This window comes from Sciurus carolinensis, chromosome 7 (genome assembly GCF_902686445.1).
Source record: "Sciurus carolinensis chromosome 7, mSciCar1.2, whole genome shotgun sequence".
Lineage (NCBI taxonomy): Eukaryota > Metazoa > Chordata > Mammalia > Rodentia > Sciuridae > Sciurus > Sciurus carolinensis.
Window position 1 is genome coordinate 124909574 of NC_062219.1, and position 17689 is coordinate 124927262.

Here is a 17689-nt window from a genome sequence, read left to right on the forward strand (position 1 = left end):
CCTTGGTATCTTGTGTGTGTGTGGTGGGGGCAGGGGGGGAGCTGTATTCAGAATTGAACCCAGGGGAACTCTACCACTGAACCACATCCCCAGCCCTTTCATTTTTAATTCTAAGACAGGGTCTTGCTTAGTTGCTTAGGGACTCAGTTGTTAAGGCTAGCCTCAAATTTGCAATCCTCCTGCCCCAGCCTCCTGGGTCCCTGGGATTGTATGTATGCCACTGTGACCACCCCTGGGTATCTAATTTTTTGTTGTCTAAATTTATATACCAAATAGATCTGGTTAAACCCCTTATGTTGAATCTCTCACTATCCAAATCCCCAGTTGTTGTTTCCTTATAATCAGGAACCAAACATATTTAGACAAGTGAGGGAATACTTAAAATTACTTTTTTTCTTTTTTTATAATACTGGAGATTGAACCCAGGGACACTGTACCACTGAGCTACATCCTCATCCCTTTTTATTTTTTGAGACAGGGTCTTGCTAAGTTACCCAGGCTGACCTCAAACTTACAATACTTCTGCCTCAGCCTTCCAAGTCCCTGGGATTACAGGTATGTGCCTCTGTGCTGGGCTTTTTTACATTAGCCTCACTCCTGGAGTTTCATTATTCTGCCTTTATATTTTTCTTCTTAATAAGCTAATTTAAGTTCCTTTTGGAATAAGACAAATTAAAAATTACATACATGTTCAAGTTTTTTAGAAAAATGTAACTTTAATAAATTCAACTGGGAAAGTAGTAGGTGGGGGACCAATGGTAGTCCCATGTAAGATTTGATTCTTCTCTGGGAGCAAAACACTGCAGAGGAGATGGAAGGCATCTAAGAACCAATATCCTTCACCTTCCAAGGAAGAGGAGGGATGTATTGTAGAGTTGCCCAGAAAAAAATATCAAGAATCTTCCTTTTCCTGAAACCTATGGAAAAAGAAAGGACTTGTAATATTCAATCAAAAGGAAGAGTTTCTAGCAACTTAAGATGAGATAATCAATAAAATAATCAAGAAAGGACTTTTTTTTATGCATTATAGAGGACTTCCCTTAAACAATCCTCCAATTCCAACTTCAAAACAACTGAAAATGCTGGGATTAATATTATATATAATTATTACCCAAAAAATGTGAATATTTTCTTAGCACTATCCATAAAAGGAAAAAAAAATGAATAAACTGGACCTCATAAAAAATTTAAAACTTCAGGCTGGGGTAGGTCTGTGCTAGAGAGTATGTTCAGTATGTGCTACGCCCTGAGTTCTGTCCCCAGTATAACCAAAGGGGGAAAAAATTAAATACTACAGCTCATAAAAAAAGAATTTCACTGCCTCAATAGGTAGAGGAGAGAAAATACTGTGAGAATTTCTTCTATAAGCTGGCCTTTACATGAATTTGCTGCTAAAATTCATATTACCTGCATGATCCTAAAAATATGAAGCCAAGAATTTATTACAGTGATTCTAGGGGCTGGGTACATGTAGCTTAGTGATAAGAGCACTTGCCTAGCATGGGCAAGATCCTGAGTTTGATTCCCAGCACTGCCACAACAAAGAAAGTGGTTATCCCAGCTTGGTAATTCCTCAAAGCACTTGAACAAGAACAAATGCTAAGAATACAACATTCACCCCTGGACTTGAAGTTTAAAAAACTTGATCTTATATTCCAAAATCACAAAACAAAAAAATCCCTGAGAGAACCAGCAGAAATAACAGATAGCAGCATCAGACCCACAAGTGGTTATCAGACACATAAAAAACAAGTTTAATGTTATTTAATATACACTTAAAGAACAGCTGGGTGTGGTGGTGTACACCTACAATCCCAGTGACTCAGAAGGCCGAAGCAGGAGGATCCCAAGTTCAAAGCCAACCTCAGCAATACCAAGGTGCTAAGCAATTCAGTGAGACCCTGTCTCTAAATAAAATACAAAACAGGGCTGTGTCTCAGTTGGTTGAGTGTCCCTGAGTTCAATACCGGGTACCAAAAGGAAAAAGAAAAAGAAAAAAAGGAGCAGGGTTTCTGATAGAAGGGGGTCAAAAAAGAAAGAAAAACAAGAATAAAAGGAGCAGTTTAAATATGATTAAGGAGTGAGAATTTTTAAAAATCAGGATATTTGAAAAAATAATTAAGTGGAAATCAATAATAACAAGTAATAATAACTGAAATAAATTGAAGATGGAATTAGTGACCTAGAAGAAGGACCTAAAGAAATTACCCAGAAGGTAGCATAAAGAGAAATGAGATAGAAAATATGAAATGGTGATAAAAATGGATGATACAGGGAAAATTTAATAAACAACAAATTATACCTGCAGGAAGTGAGAATTGAAAACATGGTAGAAAAATAATGTTAAAGGAGATAACAGCTGAAAAATTTCCAAGGTTGAAGAAAAAATTCTTAGCTTCAGAAAGTCTAATAAATTCCAAGTTATTCAGGATAAATAAAAGAAAGCCATATCTGATATACTGTATTAAAACTGCAGAACACCAAAGACAAAAAGGACTTCTTAAAACCGTGTAGAAAGCCCATGTTCTTTTTATTATACCTTTTTTTTTTTGGTACTGGGGACTGAACCCAGGAGCTCTTAACTACTGAGCTACACCCCCAGTCCTTTTTTATTTTGAGTTAGGGTCTTGTTAAGTTGCCAAGGCTGACCTAGAACTTCAATCCTCCTGCCTTAGTCTCCAGACCTCCAGAGTAGCAGGGATTATGGGTGAGTGCCAATGCGCCAGGCCCATGTTCTTTACTTCATGCATGACTCTCTCATCAAAGGAAAACTACTTTGATTGCATTTGAAGACTCCAGCATAACATGCTGATCACTAATCAATACCTGCCTGGGTTTTAAAATTTCCTTTTAAATATCTTACAAGATCCAGTTCACTGACTATAAAAAGGGGTGTAAGTGTCATTTAAAAAAATATTAAAAAGGCCATAAATTTACCTATTGGGATGGAGTCAAAGAAAACAATTGTTTAGTACAAGTCTCACTTTAGCTTGTAAGTTAGTAAACAAACTGAGAAAGGGCAGAGGGAGAGGAAAGGATACCTACTTGCAGTTGGTACATGTGTAGAAGACAGTCTGCCCTTCATCTGCTGAGCGCATCTGTCTGGTGTGGTACGCCATTCCCTCGTGACCACACTGAGAGCAGCGCCTGTCAACCTAGAGAGAAACTGGCAGATTAGGGAGGCCTCATCATACCCCCTACTTTTTCACATCAAGCTATCACATTCCTCAGACACCCTTCATCTAAAAACCTTCTCCCAACCTGTTCTCTCTTAGAATTGGGTACAAAACTCCCTAAAGCTCAGGAAATAATACCAAGAAATAATAAATGGCATGACATCAAATTACAAAACTTCCGCACAGCAAAGGAAACAAGAATGTGAAGAGCGAGCCTACAGAACAGGACAAAAATGTTTGCCAGCTATTCTTCTGACAGAGGATTAAAATCCAGAATACATTTAGAAGTTAAAAAAAAAAAATCAAAAAACCAAATAACCCAATTAATAAATGAGTAAATGAACTAAAACAGACACTTCTCAAAAGAAGAAATACATGGCCAACAAATCTGTGAAAAAATGTTCAACAGTGGTTTAGTAATTAGGGAAATGCAAATCAAAACTACACTTCAGATTTCATCTCAGTTCAGTTAGAATGGAAGCCATCAAGAATACAAACAGTAGGGGCTGGGGAGATAGCTCAGTCGGTAGAGTGCTTGCCTTGCATGCACAAGGCCCTGGGTTCGATCCCCAGCACCGCAAAAAAAAAAAAAAAAAAAAAAAAAAAAGGAATACAAACAGTAGTGCACAATACTTAACTATGAAACCAACCTACATGCCCTTCAACAGATGAATAGATAAAGAAAATGTGGTACATATACACAATGGAATATTACTCAGCCTTAAAGAATAATGAAATTAGGGCATTTGCATCATGCTAAGTGAAATAAGCCAATCCCGAAAAAACCAAAAGGCTGAATGTTTTCTTTGATAAGCAGATGCTGATCCATAGTGGTGGTGGGGGAGGGTGTAGGGAAGAATAAAGGAACTTTGTGCAGAGGGGAGTGAGAGGAGGGGTGGGCAGTGGGGATAGAAAGGATCATTGAATGAGACAGACACTATTACCTTATATACATGTACGATTACACTACTGGTGTGACAGCACCATGTACAGTCAGAGGTCGTTCCATTTGTATACAACGTGTCAAAATGCATTCTACTGTCATGTATAACTAATTAGAATACATTTTTAAAAAAGAATACAAACAATAGGTTGATGAGAATGAGGGGGTAAAGGAACATTTTACACTGTTTGTGGGAATGTAAATTAATTCAACCACTATGTAAATCAATGTGCAGTTTCCTCAAAAGACTAGGAATTGGAACCACCATATGACCCAGCTGTCCCACTCCTTGGTGTCTATCCTAAATAATTAAAGATATCATACTATAGCTACATATGCATACCTGTTTTTAGCAGTGCAGCTCACAATAGTGAAATTTTGGAACTAGCCTAGGTGTGGCTCAATGGAGAAATGAAGGAAGAAAATATGGTAAATGTACACAACGGAGTTTTACTCATTCAAGTCATAAATAAGATGAAATTATGTCACTTGTAGGAAAATGGATGGAACTTGAGGGTATTATGTTAAACAAAATAAGTCACACTCAAAAAATCAAGAGTGATTATATTTTCTCTCATAGGTAGAAGCTAGAGAGGTTAAAGGAAAGAAGGGTGGGATCTCATGGAATTGAGAACAAAACTCCAGATCTTTGTAATCACACCTCCATAACTTTCCCACTCTCCTTTTGGCGCCAGTCTTTAATCTCAGCAACTTACCACAGGTCCCTGGATCTCAGGTCCTTCCTCCATCGATCTAGGCAAGGCTGTCCCCAGTTTGTTAAATACAACTGAGGTCTTCACGACTTTCCCTTCAAAGTCTGTACAGGCAGTAAAAACTCATTGTAGAAATGAGCAGAGGGTCCGCATTACCCTCCCAATTAGCCCAGGAGGCACTACATTTCTTCCCTTTATGTTTCCTCCCTTGACTAAATGTACGAGCCCCTGACTTCGGCTCTAGGGTTCCCCTCCCCAGTCCAACCACTCTTAAGATTCCCAGCCTCCAACCCTTCCATGTTGGACCCTCAGCTGGAACCACTGCGTAGGAGCTCCTCACCCCGCACGTTGATGGAGAAGCCACAGCGAATACAGGTGACCGTATCCTGAGGCCCGGGCAGAGGCAGGACCGAGCCGCAATCCGGGCAGAAATCCAAGTCCGACTGAAAGCTAGGGCAGGTACTGGCGTGATCCATGCCGGACAAGCGTCGGAGGGCTAGGAAGGAACAAAAAGTTTATTAATAGGCAAATGATAAAGCGGAAACGCCTTCCAATTTAGGGATCATTCCTGTTCTGCCCCAGAAGGTAGATAACTCTCGCCCTTCCCTCACGCATGCCTCCTAGCTCTGCGACTAAGGAGCCGAAGCCCGAAATTCCCAGGCTGTCAGGAACTGAGGGAGTTGGGGCCCTTCTTGGGACCAGAGAGCCGACTCCGACTCCAGTCGGCTAGAGCGCCGGCTTTGCGCCCACTGAGGGGCAGCGAGCACTTGGTGCGCTAGAGCGTCAACACGTTTGAGTTTCGCTTGGCCGTGACGTCATAATCAGTCGCGGATGTCATAATTAATCGCGAACCTTCTCCGGAGTTAGGGAAGAAGCGGAACTTCTGACAGGTATCTGTCCCACTCCACGTTTGGCCCGATACTGATTAGTCGAGTAAGAATCACGAGTAATCAGGACCTCTAGGATCCAGTCCTGAGATTTTTTTTTTCCTGTATCATACCCTACAGAGACATAGTCACGAGGTGGGAGCGATCCCCATGAAAAACGTAATTTAAAAAAAATTTTTTAACCGAATACTGTACGGTCGGATTTGTGAACTACAACTCCTACCGTTCCTCAGCGGGCTTTCTCTTTTGCGGCTGCGCAGTTGTTGAAAACAAAGCTAAGCGTTCTGGGATCTGTAGTGTTGCCTGGTCCCTCCGATTCTAGCATGAACTCCCTCCGGAAGCCAGCTTGCATCGCGTTCTTTGGGGACAGTTCAGGGCACTTGGAAGGGGTGAGTCAACCCTTTTTTAAGGGTCAGGAAGTGATGAGTGTTAAGAAAGAGGAAGCTGTCCGGTCCCCGAGCGGCGAAAGGAATCAGGGATGGAATGGGTCGCTTGGGAAGGAGCTCGGAATTTGGAGATGGTGAACAGATGAGATGGGGGCCCGTTTCTCCTAGGGTCCTGCCAGCTAAGGGAGGCTACCATTAGTCAAGAACTCCCCTTAGGTAGGATTTCATAAGACTTAGGTCGAGTTTTGCTTTAAGTTATGACTGTCTTCCATCTTCCCCTACCTCCCTTTTGTCCAACTCCTCTGAATCATTGTTCTCATTCATTAGGTGGCAGCTGACATACCTCTCTTTTTTTATAAAACACGAGAATAAGTCTCTGTAGAAAATTTGTAGGCTAGAGTGTAAATAGAAACTTGTCCCAAAGAGGCAGCTTCTAAATGAGTTTTCTAGTTCCATTTCAGCCCTCTTAGCATCATCCAATCTGATAGCTGTGTTAAGCTCCTTCATATAAAAGTTCTGGAGTCATCAATATTTTCAGAAGGATTCAAGCCGTGGTCTTTCCTTGGGAAAGATATCTAGCTACATTTTGCTGCAATAAATATGACTTTATGGTGAAGGAGTTAAGACTGTGAGCAAGCTACTATGGAGTGACAAGCCCCATATTCACTTAACTCTGGAATTAGGTGTCATTTTGTTTGTCTTACAAAAAAGGTCTTTTGCCCATGATGATGAGCAGGTGTTTTTGTTCTTTTTTTCTGTTTTCTTTTTTTGATGACATTGGAGATTGAACCCAAGGGTGTCTGTCACTGAAGTACAGTAACCGGTCCTTTTTATTTTTTATTTTGAGAATAGGGTCTTGCTAAATTGCCCATGTTGGCCTTGAACTTGCAATTCTCCCACCTGAGCCTCCAGAATAGATGGTATCACAGGCGAGCGACCACCGCATCCAATGGTAGGCAGTCTTTATTTTCACTTTTCTGTGTATCTTTTTCCTTTCAAAGTAGAAATTGAAATTAGTCATCCTTGCTCACCAACTTGCCCTTTATAGTTTGATATTCAGCAAGCACCCACCAGTGTATTACTAACAAAATACAATAAAAGAATACAAACATTATAAGACATCCCTTTTCCAAACAAAAGCTTACAGTCTGTTTAATAAATATTTGTTAAACACCTATGCCAGGCTTTGAGCTGAAGTTGAGGCTGCAAAGTCGAAATCTGAGTAATTAGAATACAGGGGAAACCCGGTGCTGTGGCATGTGCCTAATCCCAGTAATTTGGGAAGCTGAGGTAGAAGATTGCAAGTTTAAGGCCAACTTGGGCAAATTATTGAGACCTTGTCTCATAATAAAAAATACAAAGAACTGAGGATGTAATTCATGATAAAGTGCCCCTGGGTTCAATCCCCAGTACCACAAAAATAAATAAGAAGAACACAATGAAAGTGCATTACTAAATATGAAATGTGAGAGTTTGGGTCAGACATATAAAACACCCATAAACTTCAGGGAAGACTGCTAAATGCTTTCATAAAAAGATATAGACAATGTTATGGTGAATATTGAAGACCTATGTCAGACTTAGAGTGAGGCTGGGACTACAAAGTTGAAATATGTGTTCTTTGATCCACAAAAGAATAATTAGAACACAATGAAAGTGCATTAGTAAGTACAAAATGGGAGCCTCCTGGGTCAGACATGTAAAACAAACATGTCTATAAACCTTAAGGAAGACTGATAAATGCTTTAATAAATAGATAGATACAATGTTATGGTGAATATAAGAGAAAGATGCTTAGATATTACATGGTGAGGATAATCAGCAATCAAATCATTAGTTTTGACAATTTGGAATTACAGACTCTAAAGTTAAGTACTATATTAGATAGTATGTGCAAAAAAATGAAAGATGGTCATTTTTTTAAAAAATCTCAAGCTAGGTGTACATAGACAAATAAGAATTTGTCTATGAGAACACCAGGTGTGGTGGCATATGCCTGCCTCCAGCAGCTTGGGAGGCTAAGGCAGGAGGATGGCAAGTTCAAAGGCAGCCTTAGCAACTTAGCAAGGCCCTGAGCAACTCAGTGAGATCGTAACTCTAAATGAAATATAAAAAATGACTGGTACATGACTCTGTGGTTAAGTGCCCCTGGGTTCAATCCCAGTACCAAAAGATGTCAGCGAGACCAAATATTAGATACCAGATCCCCTCCAATAATATAGATAAATCATTATATTTTTATATATAAATTATAGCTCCCATTTTTTACAAGCCTAAATTTCAATATCCAAATATTAAGTTATATACAAACATCATGTAAACCATGGTTGATTTTCAGATGAGCTGTAGAAATATTGTTAAGTGTTTAGAGGAGGGCAAAATTACTGACAAAGACTGGAAAGACTTCACAGAGAATCAAGAGCTTGACTTGTGAAGGACAGATAGCTTCCATTTACTGAGAACTTCCTGTACATCAAGCATTGTGTTATAATCTCTATATCTAACTTACATTTGTTCTTTATAACCCCGAGAGGTAGTTTTTTGTCTTATATCTTTTATAAATGAGGAATTCGACCAGAGAGAAGTTAAGTGAATTGTCCTGAATTACATACCTAGAAAGTAATGGAATTGGGATTTATTTTTAGCCTTGTCCCAGCCTCTAATATCCATGCTTTTAACCATCAATGGTATAAAAGGCCCAGAGACATATGTCAGGCATCCTCAATGGCTTAAGTATGACCTCACAGTAAACTCAGGTTAGACACATAAACTCAAGGACAACACATAAAAAGTTGGTAGTCTTCACTTGTGTTGGTATAAGCCTGCCCTATAAATAAACCCAAAGTAACCATAAATTCCCATCGTGAGGGGTTCAACAGAGAGTGGTCTCATAATGCATTTAGGGTGAAAGATGATTACCAGCATAAGGCAGCCAAGCAGAGGGGTGGGCCATCAAATAAAAACAGAATTTTAGAACAAAACATTAGAGAGCAGAGATGCTGTATGTACTGATAGAGGCACAGAGGGACCGGCTCAAGAAACTACAGAAAGATAATGAACTGATAAAACTGGAGTCTAGAATGATATCAGAAGACAAAAGAGTCCAGGGGACTGGGCGATCTGGTATAAGTGTACTTGGACAATACTTCACCAAGGAGCCCGTTTCTTCCCTCTTGAAACCCCCATTACAAGATTCAGAATGGTTCACATTGAGTCCACGAGAGAAGTATGCTTTTAATTCATATGAAGGGAAAGATCCTCTTCTTATTAAAAGAGCATTCATTAGTCTCTACTTTAGGAATGCAGTGGTTCCCCATTGCCTGTATAGTCTTGCCTATTAGCAGGTTTTCTCTTTGTGGGAGAAATGTTCTTAGTCTGGGCCAAAATACTTGGGGTCTTTGACCCAGACAATATGTACAAAGTTATGTTGACATCACCCACATTCTAATCCACCCTTGCTTTTTAACCTTCCAGATTGGCTTGGGCAAAAGCATCTAAAGACCCTAGGATTGCTGCAGATCAACAGTCTCCACTGGAGAAAAAGATTTTGGTAAATAAACTATATTCATATCATACAGTTCGGAACTACTCAGAGAAGGAACTTTAGGCACCCAACGAACCTTCAGGTATCATATACACACTGGCAGTGTTTCCCAGACATCTCCATAGTTGCAAAGTGAAATATCATTTTGACAACTGCCAGCATTATATATTTTTAAAACTAGTTATTGATCATTTGTGGGTACTTTACTTTTGGAGCTGCCAGGCTTTCCTGGGAGTGAAGGGAGTAATATTAAAATTATTACACTAAAGTAAATAGAAAAGCATGTGCTGATAAGAAAGGTAAGCTCCAATTTAAATATGTTCAAAGGAAAAAAAATGATCACATTATAAAATTCTGAACCTCACTTTAACAGAATCTAGGTGGCGTACATACAACAGCAGCAAGACAGTTGATGACTAGAAAATGTCAAGAGGAGTATGAAACACTCTGTAGGGAGCAAACTCTTTCTCTTGACTACTGGCTTGCCAAAGCAGAGTCTTATTATAATAAAAGATTAGTGAAAATGTTGAAAGAAGAGAAGACAGGCAATGAAATGAATACAGAAATGGAGGAGAAAACAACCCAAAGCAGAGAGGGACAAAAACAGTACTCTTGGGTACCTGAGAGAGAGAGGAAACAGATACAAAGGCACATGCATCGAACAGGCCAGGCCAGGGAATTTAAAAACAAAGCATTTAGACAACCAAGACTCCTAAGTACAACAACATTACCAAAAATTAAGCCAGAAAAGCATGGCATCCCAAAAGCACAGAGAAGAAAGCAGGTAAATGAGAGAGAACAAATGCAAATTAAAGATCATCAGGAACGTATGATTCGAGGGAGAGAACTTATAGAGCAAAGACTCAAGGAAAGAATCTTGAGGAAAAGTCAGAGCCAACTACCTACATATGAGAAACAAGAGAGAATACAGAAAGAGATAAAAGAGTTTGAAAGAGTTGTTGCATATCCACTTTTCCAGCCTCGCAGTAGAAGTCGAATTAAGGTGAATATTCTTATGGAAAAGTCTCAGAATAAAGAGGAAGTGGAGACAGTAATAAAGCAACATCAACGGAAATTCTTGGTTGTGCCACCCTTTTTGAAAAGTCAAATAAGAAAAATAAAAGAGTAAAGTTTCAATGCTTTTATGATGAAATCATGTCTTAAATGAACCTTAATTTCTCAAGAGTTGTCTTTCCTAAGGGTATGGTCATTGTTCTCATTCGTATCACATATATAAGTATAAGAAAGCTCTGAACTTGAAAATTTACTTAGCTATTTTACTTGCTTTGTATTTGTTAAAGTTGCTTATCCTTTTTGATGTTCAATTTCCTCATTTATAAAGTGAAGATAATATTTCATAGAATTTATGGGTGGATTGTGATTTTTGTGAAGCATTAATATGTGTTGTTTCATATATGTCAGTTTCCCCTTAGGAAGACCTAGATTGAGTGAGAGTAGGCAAGTGCCCTACCACTGAGCTGTAACTCCAGTCCCTGCCTTTGACTTTTGACAGCTTGCTTATAATATGCCTTGAAGAGGACCTCTTCAGGTTGAGTCTATAATTGGGATCTTTTGAGCTTTATGGGCCTGGATGTACATATCTCTCAAGACTTGAGCAGTTCCAAGTCTTATTTCATTACATATGTTTTCTGTTATCTTTCTACAACTCTTTTTCTCTGGAGTTCTCAAAATTCAGATGTCTATTTAATAGTGCCCAATAATAGGCCTCAGACTCTCTTTCTTCTTTAGTTGTTCTTTATTCTTTATCTTTTAGTTGTTCTTTCTTCTTTATCTTTTTCCTTTTGACTGAGCTCAGAAAGCAAAAGAACTATCATTAGGTTCAGATTTTCTTTCTTCATGCCGGTAATCCCAGCTATTCTAGAGGCTAAGGTAGGAGAATCACAAGTTTGAAGTCAACCTGGGCAACTTGGACCCTATCTCAAAATCTAAAAAAATTGAAAGGACTGGGGATGTAGTTCAATGTTAGAGCACCCCTAAGTTCACACCTCAATACGATAAATGTTTTCTCTGCTGCTTTATCTAGTCTGTTGTTAGGGCTCTGACATATATTTTTTTTTTAATTTTCATTCACCGAGTTTTTCATTTTCAAGATTTTTGTTTGGTTCTTTTTTATAATCTATCTTCTTGTTGAATTTCTCATTCAGATCATGAATTGTTTTCCTGACTTCTCTGAATTATCTCTTGTATCTCACTGAGTTTCCTTTAGATAATTATTTTTAATTCCTTTTCAGACATTTCATAAATTTCATTTTTGGGGGGCATTCTGTTACTGGAACATTATTGTATTCCTTGCTTCTCATATTTCTTGTTCCCAACATTGATATCTATGATTGTAGTGCAACAGCTACCTTTTCCCTCCACTGGGTGGTAAAGAGAAACTTTTTTTTTGTGAATGAGTGCTAGAGTGTGTGTGGTGTATTAGGTTTGATTTTGAGTAGATTCAGTAGTGTCATGTCTGTTCAGTTTCTTCAGTTGTAATCCTCAGTTGTGTCAATGGCACAGAGTGTGGGAGTTTATGACTGGCTTGGCATGGTGAAGTTTTGCTGAGGGTAGGGCCACCATCTGGCTGACTTTCAGGCTGAGTGTGGGCAACTGCAGGCACTGTGGGTATGATGGGTTCTCTGGAGGGAAGGGTGACCATCTTCTGGGTAATGGGGCTAACACGCAGGACATGTGGTGCTGCAAGCTGCCTGGCTATCTGGTGCACTCTTAGAGGGAGGGGCATCACCTAGCTGTCTGTTGGGCAGTTCTGAGTGCATGAGGGCATGTTGGACTAGCTGGTTGTGAGGCAGATTCATGGTGAGGGGGTTAGGGCTGTCACCAAGATGGCTGTCAAATGGGCTCAGGTACATAGAGATGCTTCAGGTCATTCAGCTCTATGGCAAACTCATCAAGTATGGAGTTGCATTCTAAATGGCTATCAGGCCTGACTCAGGCATACAGGTGCTGTGAGCTAACCAATTATTTGTTGGGTTCTCAGGTGGGGAAGGGCCACCCCTAACTGGCTGTCAGGTCACTCACAGGTACCCTTGACTCTGTTGGATCAACCAGCTGCAGGGGTATGGGGCCAACCTGGCTTGCTATAGGGCTGGGTACAGGTGCATGCAGACCAACAACGGTGTGTCTGGTTCCCTTCTGTGCAAGGGAATTCAGGGCCTTGACCTTTCTGCTGGGCCTACACTCTTGAGCAGCCGAGGTTATGGTGCTGCAGCCACCCTTGTGACCATGGTGCATTAAGAGTGAGTCTCAAGAATAGAGATACACTCTGACTACTAGGGAAGGATACACTTTAGCTGTGGGTCTGGTTTTAAAATGGCACCAAGCTATAGTAGCTTAGGTCACCGGGGGAGGGGTATGTGTAAAACATGGCCTTCTACTCTGTGGCAATATATCCACATGAACTCCAGGCAACTCTACAGAATCACAAGTTTGAGGCCAACCTTGGCAATTTAGCAAGACCCTGTCTCAAAGTAAAAATTTTAGCTGGGCGCGGTGGCACATACCTGTAATCCCAGTGACTCAGGAGGCTGAGGAAGGAGGATCGAGAGCTCAAAGCCAGTTTCAGCAACTTAGTGAGGCACTTAGCAACTCAGTGAAACCCTGTCCCTAAATAAAATATAAAAAGGTGTTGGGGATGTGGCTCAGTGGTTAAGCACCCCTGGGTTCAATCCTCAGTACCAAAAAATAAATGAATAAATAAATAAAGTAAAAAACTTAAGAGCTGGGGATGTACCTTAGTGGTAGAGTTTCCCCCAGGTTCAATCCGCAATATTGCTGGGGTAGGAGATATACATAATTTTTTTTCCTTCACACACAGATCCTGCAAAATTTTTGTTTGAATCCAGAGGCACTCTACCACTGACCTACATCCCCAGGCCATTTTATTTTTTATTTTGAAATGAGGTCTTATTATCTTGGTCAGGCTGGACTTGAACTTGATTTTTTTTTTTTTTTTATAAGTAGGGATTAAGCCCAGGGACGCTTTACGACTAAGCTACATCCCTAGCCCTTTTTGTTTGTTTGTTTGTTTGGCTTTTTGTTTGTTTGTTTGTTTCTTGTTTTTTGTTTTTTGAGACAGGATCTTGCTAAGGCTGGCCTCCAACTTGTGATCCTCCTGCCTCAGAGTCACTGGGATTACAGGTGTGTACCAGGGCTCCTAGCCTCTTCTGAAGACTTATAGGATCTTTTAATCCCAGCAAGACAGTAGTTTTAAATAATCATTTCACTAGCCCAACAATACCATTCTTATTTCTTTGGTGAGTATAAAATGGTATAGACAAGAGCTATGCCTCAAAATAGATTATCAAAGGATTGAGTGGAAAGATGTCATTTGTTAGACACTCATGACCAATCAAAACTCATTTGTGAGAAAAGCCCAAGTATCCCTGATGTCAGTGTGAGAGGACATTGTACTGCAGCTGCCACATAGCAGCCTTTGGTCTGAGGTTCCATTAATAAAGATACTGTCTGTAAAATAGGTAGGTGCTTTATGTCAATCATTCATTCAGCTAACATTGTTTGGATACTGGTTACATGGCACACACTTTTTGCAATCAGGAAGATCAGTGGATTAAAAACTGACAAAACTTGCCAGTTGTTTTTGTTAGGGTAGCTGGCACAAATATTATGAGAGAGACAGCTGAGTCAAGCAATGGTTTATTGACAGAGAATATCTGCCAGGCTGCCATTCTGTAAGGTGCAGCAACCTGGTGAAAAAAAACTTCTTAACTGTATAGTCGTGTACAAGGAAGTAGTTAAAATAAAAAAAATCTGGTCCTGTGATCACTACTTGGCATCTTTGTTGTGGTTTTGGTAGTTAGGGACTCCTTGGGTGTGCTTCTTAAGATGGTGGGTGCTGATTTTCAAAATGGAGTTACTTTGGCCTAAGGACCTAACATTCTGGCCGCCTTTTGCCTTATAATGATAAGGGGGGCATCATTCATTCCAACTTTTTTGAGCTGAATGGGGACAAAGAAGGGTTTAGGCTGGAACTTCAGGGAGAAGGCTATAGTGGCTTGTGAAGAGCTGGTTTACATACAGTCTGATTGGTGAGTGCCTTTACTTGATCTTGTAAAAACATTTTCAGGCAATTTATCGGACAATGTCCTATTAAGAACAGTGTGATGAGTGTAAGGAGAGGGCCCATCAATGAGAACAGCCAAAGAAGAGTCTGGCCCAAAAGGTTCCAGGGAGATGACTGCTGCTGTTCCCAGGAGCATTTCTTGATGCTCTCCCAAAGTTCAGCTATTTTTTTCTTTTACTGTTCAGGATTTGTTAATGAAATAATACCATTCCTCTCCTAAAAAGACACAAGTGCCTCTCTTCTTGGCCTTTACCAAGTCAATGGCTCTTCTCTTTTGGAGAACTACATTGGCTAAAGAGATGACTGGGATTTGAAGAGACTCTAGGGAGTCTGCCACCCACTCAAAGTCCTCACTCAGTTCTTGGGAGTTTATAGTTAAGATGGGTGGCTGTATCTATTCCTGCTACCCCCTTGCCAGCTGCTGCCAGTATGCCTGATCCAATAAGGACTGGGACAAGAATTGCTCTTTTGTGTCTGGGACGTTGAAGTGGAGTCCAGGAGCGGGAGGAAAGGGCCAGTTCAACCTCCCCTTCAGAGTATATGGTTATATTGGTGTGAGGAGGACAAGGAGGCAGAAGGTAGAAATAGGGTGTATCAGGCAGCAAAGAATGGAGCTTCTGCAGAGGAAGGAAGTGCCAGATTGGCTCTGGAGTGACTGGGTGACATTGTAGGTTGTGTTGCACAGGGAACTGTTAGGTAACATAGTGGAATAGAGACATAGGGTGAGGGAGGGTGCAGCAAAGTAGGAAACATTGGAATAAAGTGGCTGCAAGGAATTACATGAGGAATTGGTGAAGAGAAAGGTTAAATTGGAAGTGCATGGAGAAGGGATAGGATTTGCTATCAATGAGCCATGGGTAAGAGGAATGCAAAGCCAGCCGTCAGAAATATAGGATGGGTTAGATTGTTGAAAAGTTATAAGATTGTGTTGAGAAATATGAGTAGAGGAAGTCTAGGTGTGGGTTTAGTAGTGTTTGTGGTGGTTTAAGCTACATTGTGTATTGGCTTGTCAACTGGTTGTATGTAGGCCTTAATAATTTAGATTATTCCTGCTGGATCTTTCCTGCCCATCTGTCTAGACCCCGGCCTTGACGGTAGAGTCCCAGAGTGGATTTTGAAGGTCAGGGTTACATTGGTTACTTTTACAGTTGGTAGGGGGACAAAGTTTGAGAAAGTAAATTTCTGGGGTAGCTGTGTGAATGTGTTTTTTATTTGGTTTATTATTTCCTTCATTTCAAGAATTTCTGTTTGGTTTTTTTTTTTTTTTTTTTGAGAATCTCTCTTTGTTGAAATGATCTTTTGTTTCCTGCAGTTTGCTCTTTCAACTGCTTATTGGTATGATCATTCATTGCCTGCATTTGCTCTCTCATCCCATCCTTTGCTTCACAAATCATTTTAATCATGTATAATCTGAAGTCCTTTTCTGACATTTCTTCTATTATACTGTCACTGGATTCTATTAATATAGAATCTAGATTTGTTTGGATCATTTTCTTCCCTTGTTTTTTTCATGTTGTTCATGTATCTTCCCCTCTAGCAGTGTGGATCTGGGGTATTGCAGTTTCCCCCCTATAGGCTTATAGTGACCCTATAAGTTTCCAAAACCTTTTCTTTAAGGGGGAGATCAACATTAGCAGTGCCCAGTTCAGACAGTATGCAACCCGAAACCAAATAGCCCCTATGAGGACATTAACAAATATTGTCATAATAAACAGAATGAGTTCAATTATTATCTTCAGTGTAACAAATATATTTGCAATAAGGTCTAGTTTCTAATGGAGGACAAAGAGGATGCAGAGGGATGTAGGAAGTAGCTGTTAATGGGATAAGAAAAGAATATATAGAAGTTCTAGATTACAGAAAGAGTGAGAGTGTAATCAAAAGAAATTGGTTGTTAACATGGGAAAAGGGAGAAAGAGACTCTGAGGGAACAGGTAAACAAAAGGAAAAGAAAGTGAGAAAAGTAAAGAAATAGAAACTTAAAATTTTTCAATAAGGAGAAAAAAGAAAATCTACACTCTAACAGTCATATAATATTCAAATCTCCCAGTCTTTAGTAGCCTGATGTATGAGAGGTACCGGACAATGAGCTTCCAATCTCCAGCAGGCATCTCAGGATGGGATTTGCCCCACCTAAAGATGGGAGATACAACTTCAGGATTATCCAAAATGGCTGCTCTGGCTTCGAAATGTGTTGGCAAATGGGGAGCTACAGCTCTGGGTGTGGGCGTGGTTGGCTGGAGGTCCTGGAAGCGGGGTGCAGTTGGTCAGGCAGGGGTCCTAGCGGTGGGTGTTGTCAGTCTGGTTGCGGGATCCTGGAGGCAGAGTGCAATCAGTGGGTCTGGTGGTCCTGATGGTAGGGCACAGTCAGTGGGTCTCTAGGGGTCCTGGTGGCGGGGAGCAGTCAGTCGATGTGAGGGCCCTGGAGGCAGGGAGTGATTGGTGGGGCTGAGGGATCCTGGAGACAGACTCAAGTCAGTCCAGCCAGGGGTCCTACAAGTTCTGGCTGTTGTCTCAAAATGGCGGCAGCCACGTGTATCCAAACCTGCAGGTACTGTGATAGTGAATTTCCAGGCAACAGCAGGCAGCTGGTGCTCCACTGGTTGTCTGTGGTCAGTCTGCTGACTGCTGTTGGATGATCGGGAGGTGAACCTCAGGTGGTGGGTGATGGGTAGGTGAAAAGCAGGCGATGGACAGGCAAGAGGCAGGCAAATGGCAGATGGTAGGCGCCAGACAGTGAGCAGTCTGCACTCAAAAAAGTAGTCGATATGCTGGCAGACTGCAGGTGATGACAGTAGACAAATGGGATAAACAGCAGGGGATCAATAAGCTGCAAAAACTGCCTCACCAAGAAACAGATATCCTTTGCTTGAAACCGGAGTTATGGAGCCACAAGGAACGCAGCCTCCCTCTAGTCTGCCATCTTGGATCTCCTG

At 40.7% G+C, this 17689-nt stretch overlaps 2 protein-coding genes across 4 annotated transcripts in view; one reads left to right on the forward strand and one right to left on the reverse strand.

The window, feature by feature from the left end:
• Window positions 1–696: 696 nt before the first annotated feature.
• Polr1h (RNA polymerase I subunit H) lies at window positions 697–5851 on the reverse strand. 3 transcript variants are annotated; one of them, XM_047557467.1, is made up of 5 exons: window positions 5685–5851; window positions 5173–5328; window positions 4836–4936; window positions 3046–3155; window positions 697–917 (listed from the first exon to the last, which is right to left on the reverse strand). In XM_047557467.1, exons 2-5 carry the CDS (start codon window positions 5306–5308, stop codon window positions 893–895), a joined length of 372 nt encoding a protein of 123 aa, XP_047413423.1. In that variant the 5' UTR covers window positions 5309–5328; window positions 5685–5851; the 3' UTR covers window positions 697–892. The 3 variants fall into 3 exon arrangements, with proteins under 3 accessions (XP_047413423.1, XP_047413421.1, XP_047413422.1); XM_047557465.1 differs by lacking the exon at window positions 5685–5851 and adding an exon at window positions 5444–5621; XM_047557466.1 differs by lacking the exon at window positions 5685–5851 and adding an exon at window positions 5450–5618.
• Window positions 5743–17689, forward strand: part of Zfp57 (ZFP57 zinc finger protein) — a 72044-nt gene continuing 60097 nt past the window's right edge. The window contains exons 1-3 of the mRNA XM_047557460.1: window positions 5743–6108; window positions 6958–7057; window positions 9580–9655. The gene's annotated coding sequence lies outside the window, so the exon portion shown is untranslated. The remainder of the gene's footprint in view (window positions 6109–6957; window positions 7058–9579; window positions 9656–17689) is intronic.

Excerpts from the sequence above, each read along its gene's own strand:
- Polr1h (XM_047557465.1), bottom strand. Across the intron at positions 3,156-4,835 it reads CTGAGATCCAGGGACCTGTG|GTTGACAGGCGCTGCTCTCA; the intron begins GTAAGTTGCTGA and ends GTTTCTCTCTAG. Across the intron at positions 918-3,045 it reads TACACATGTACCAACTGCAA|GTTTCAGGAAAAGGAAGATT; the intron begins GTAGGTATCCTT and ends CTTTTTCCATAG.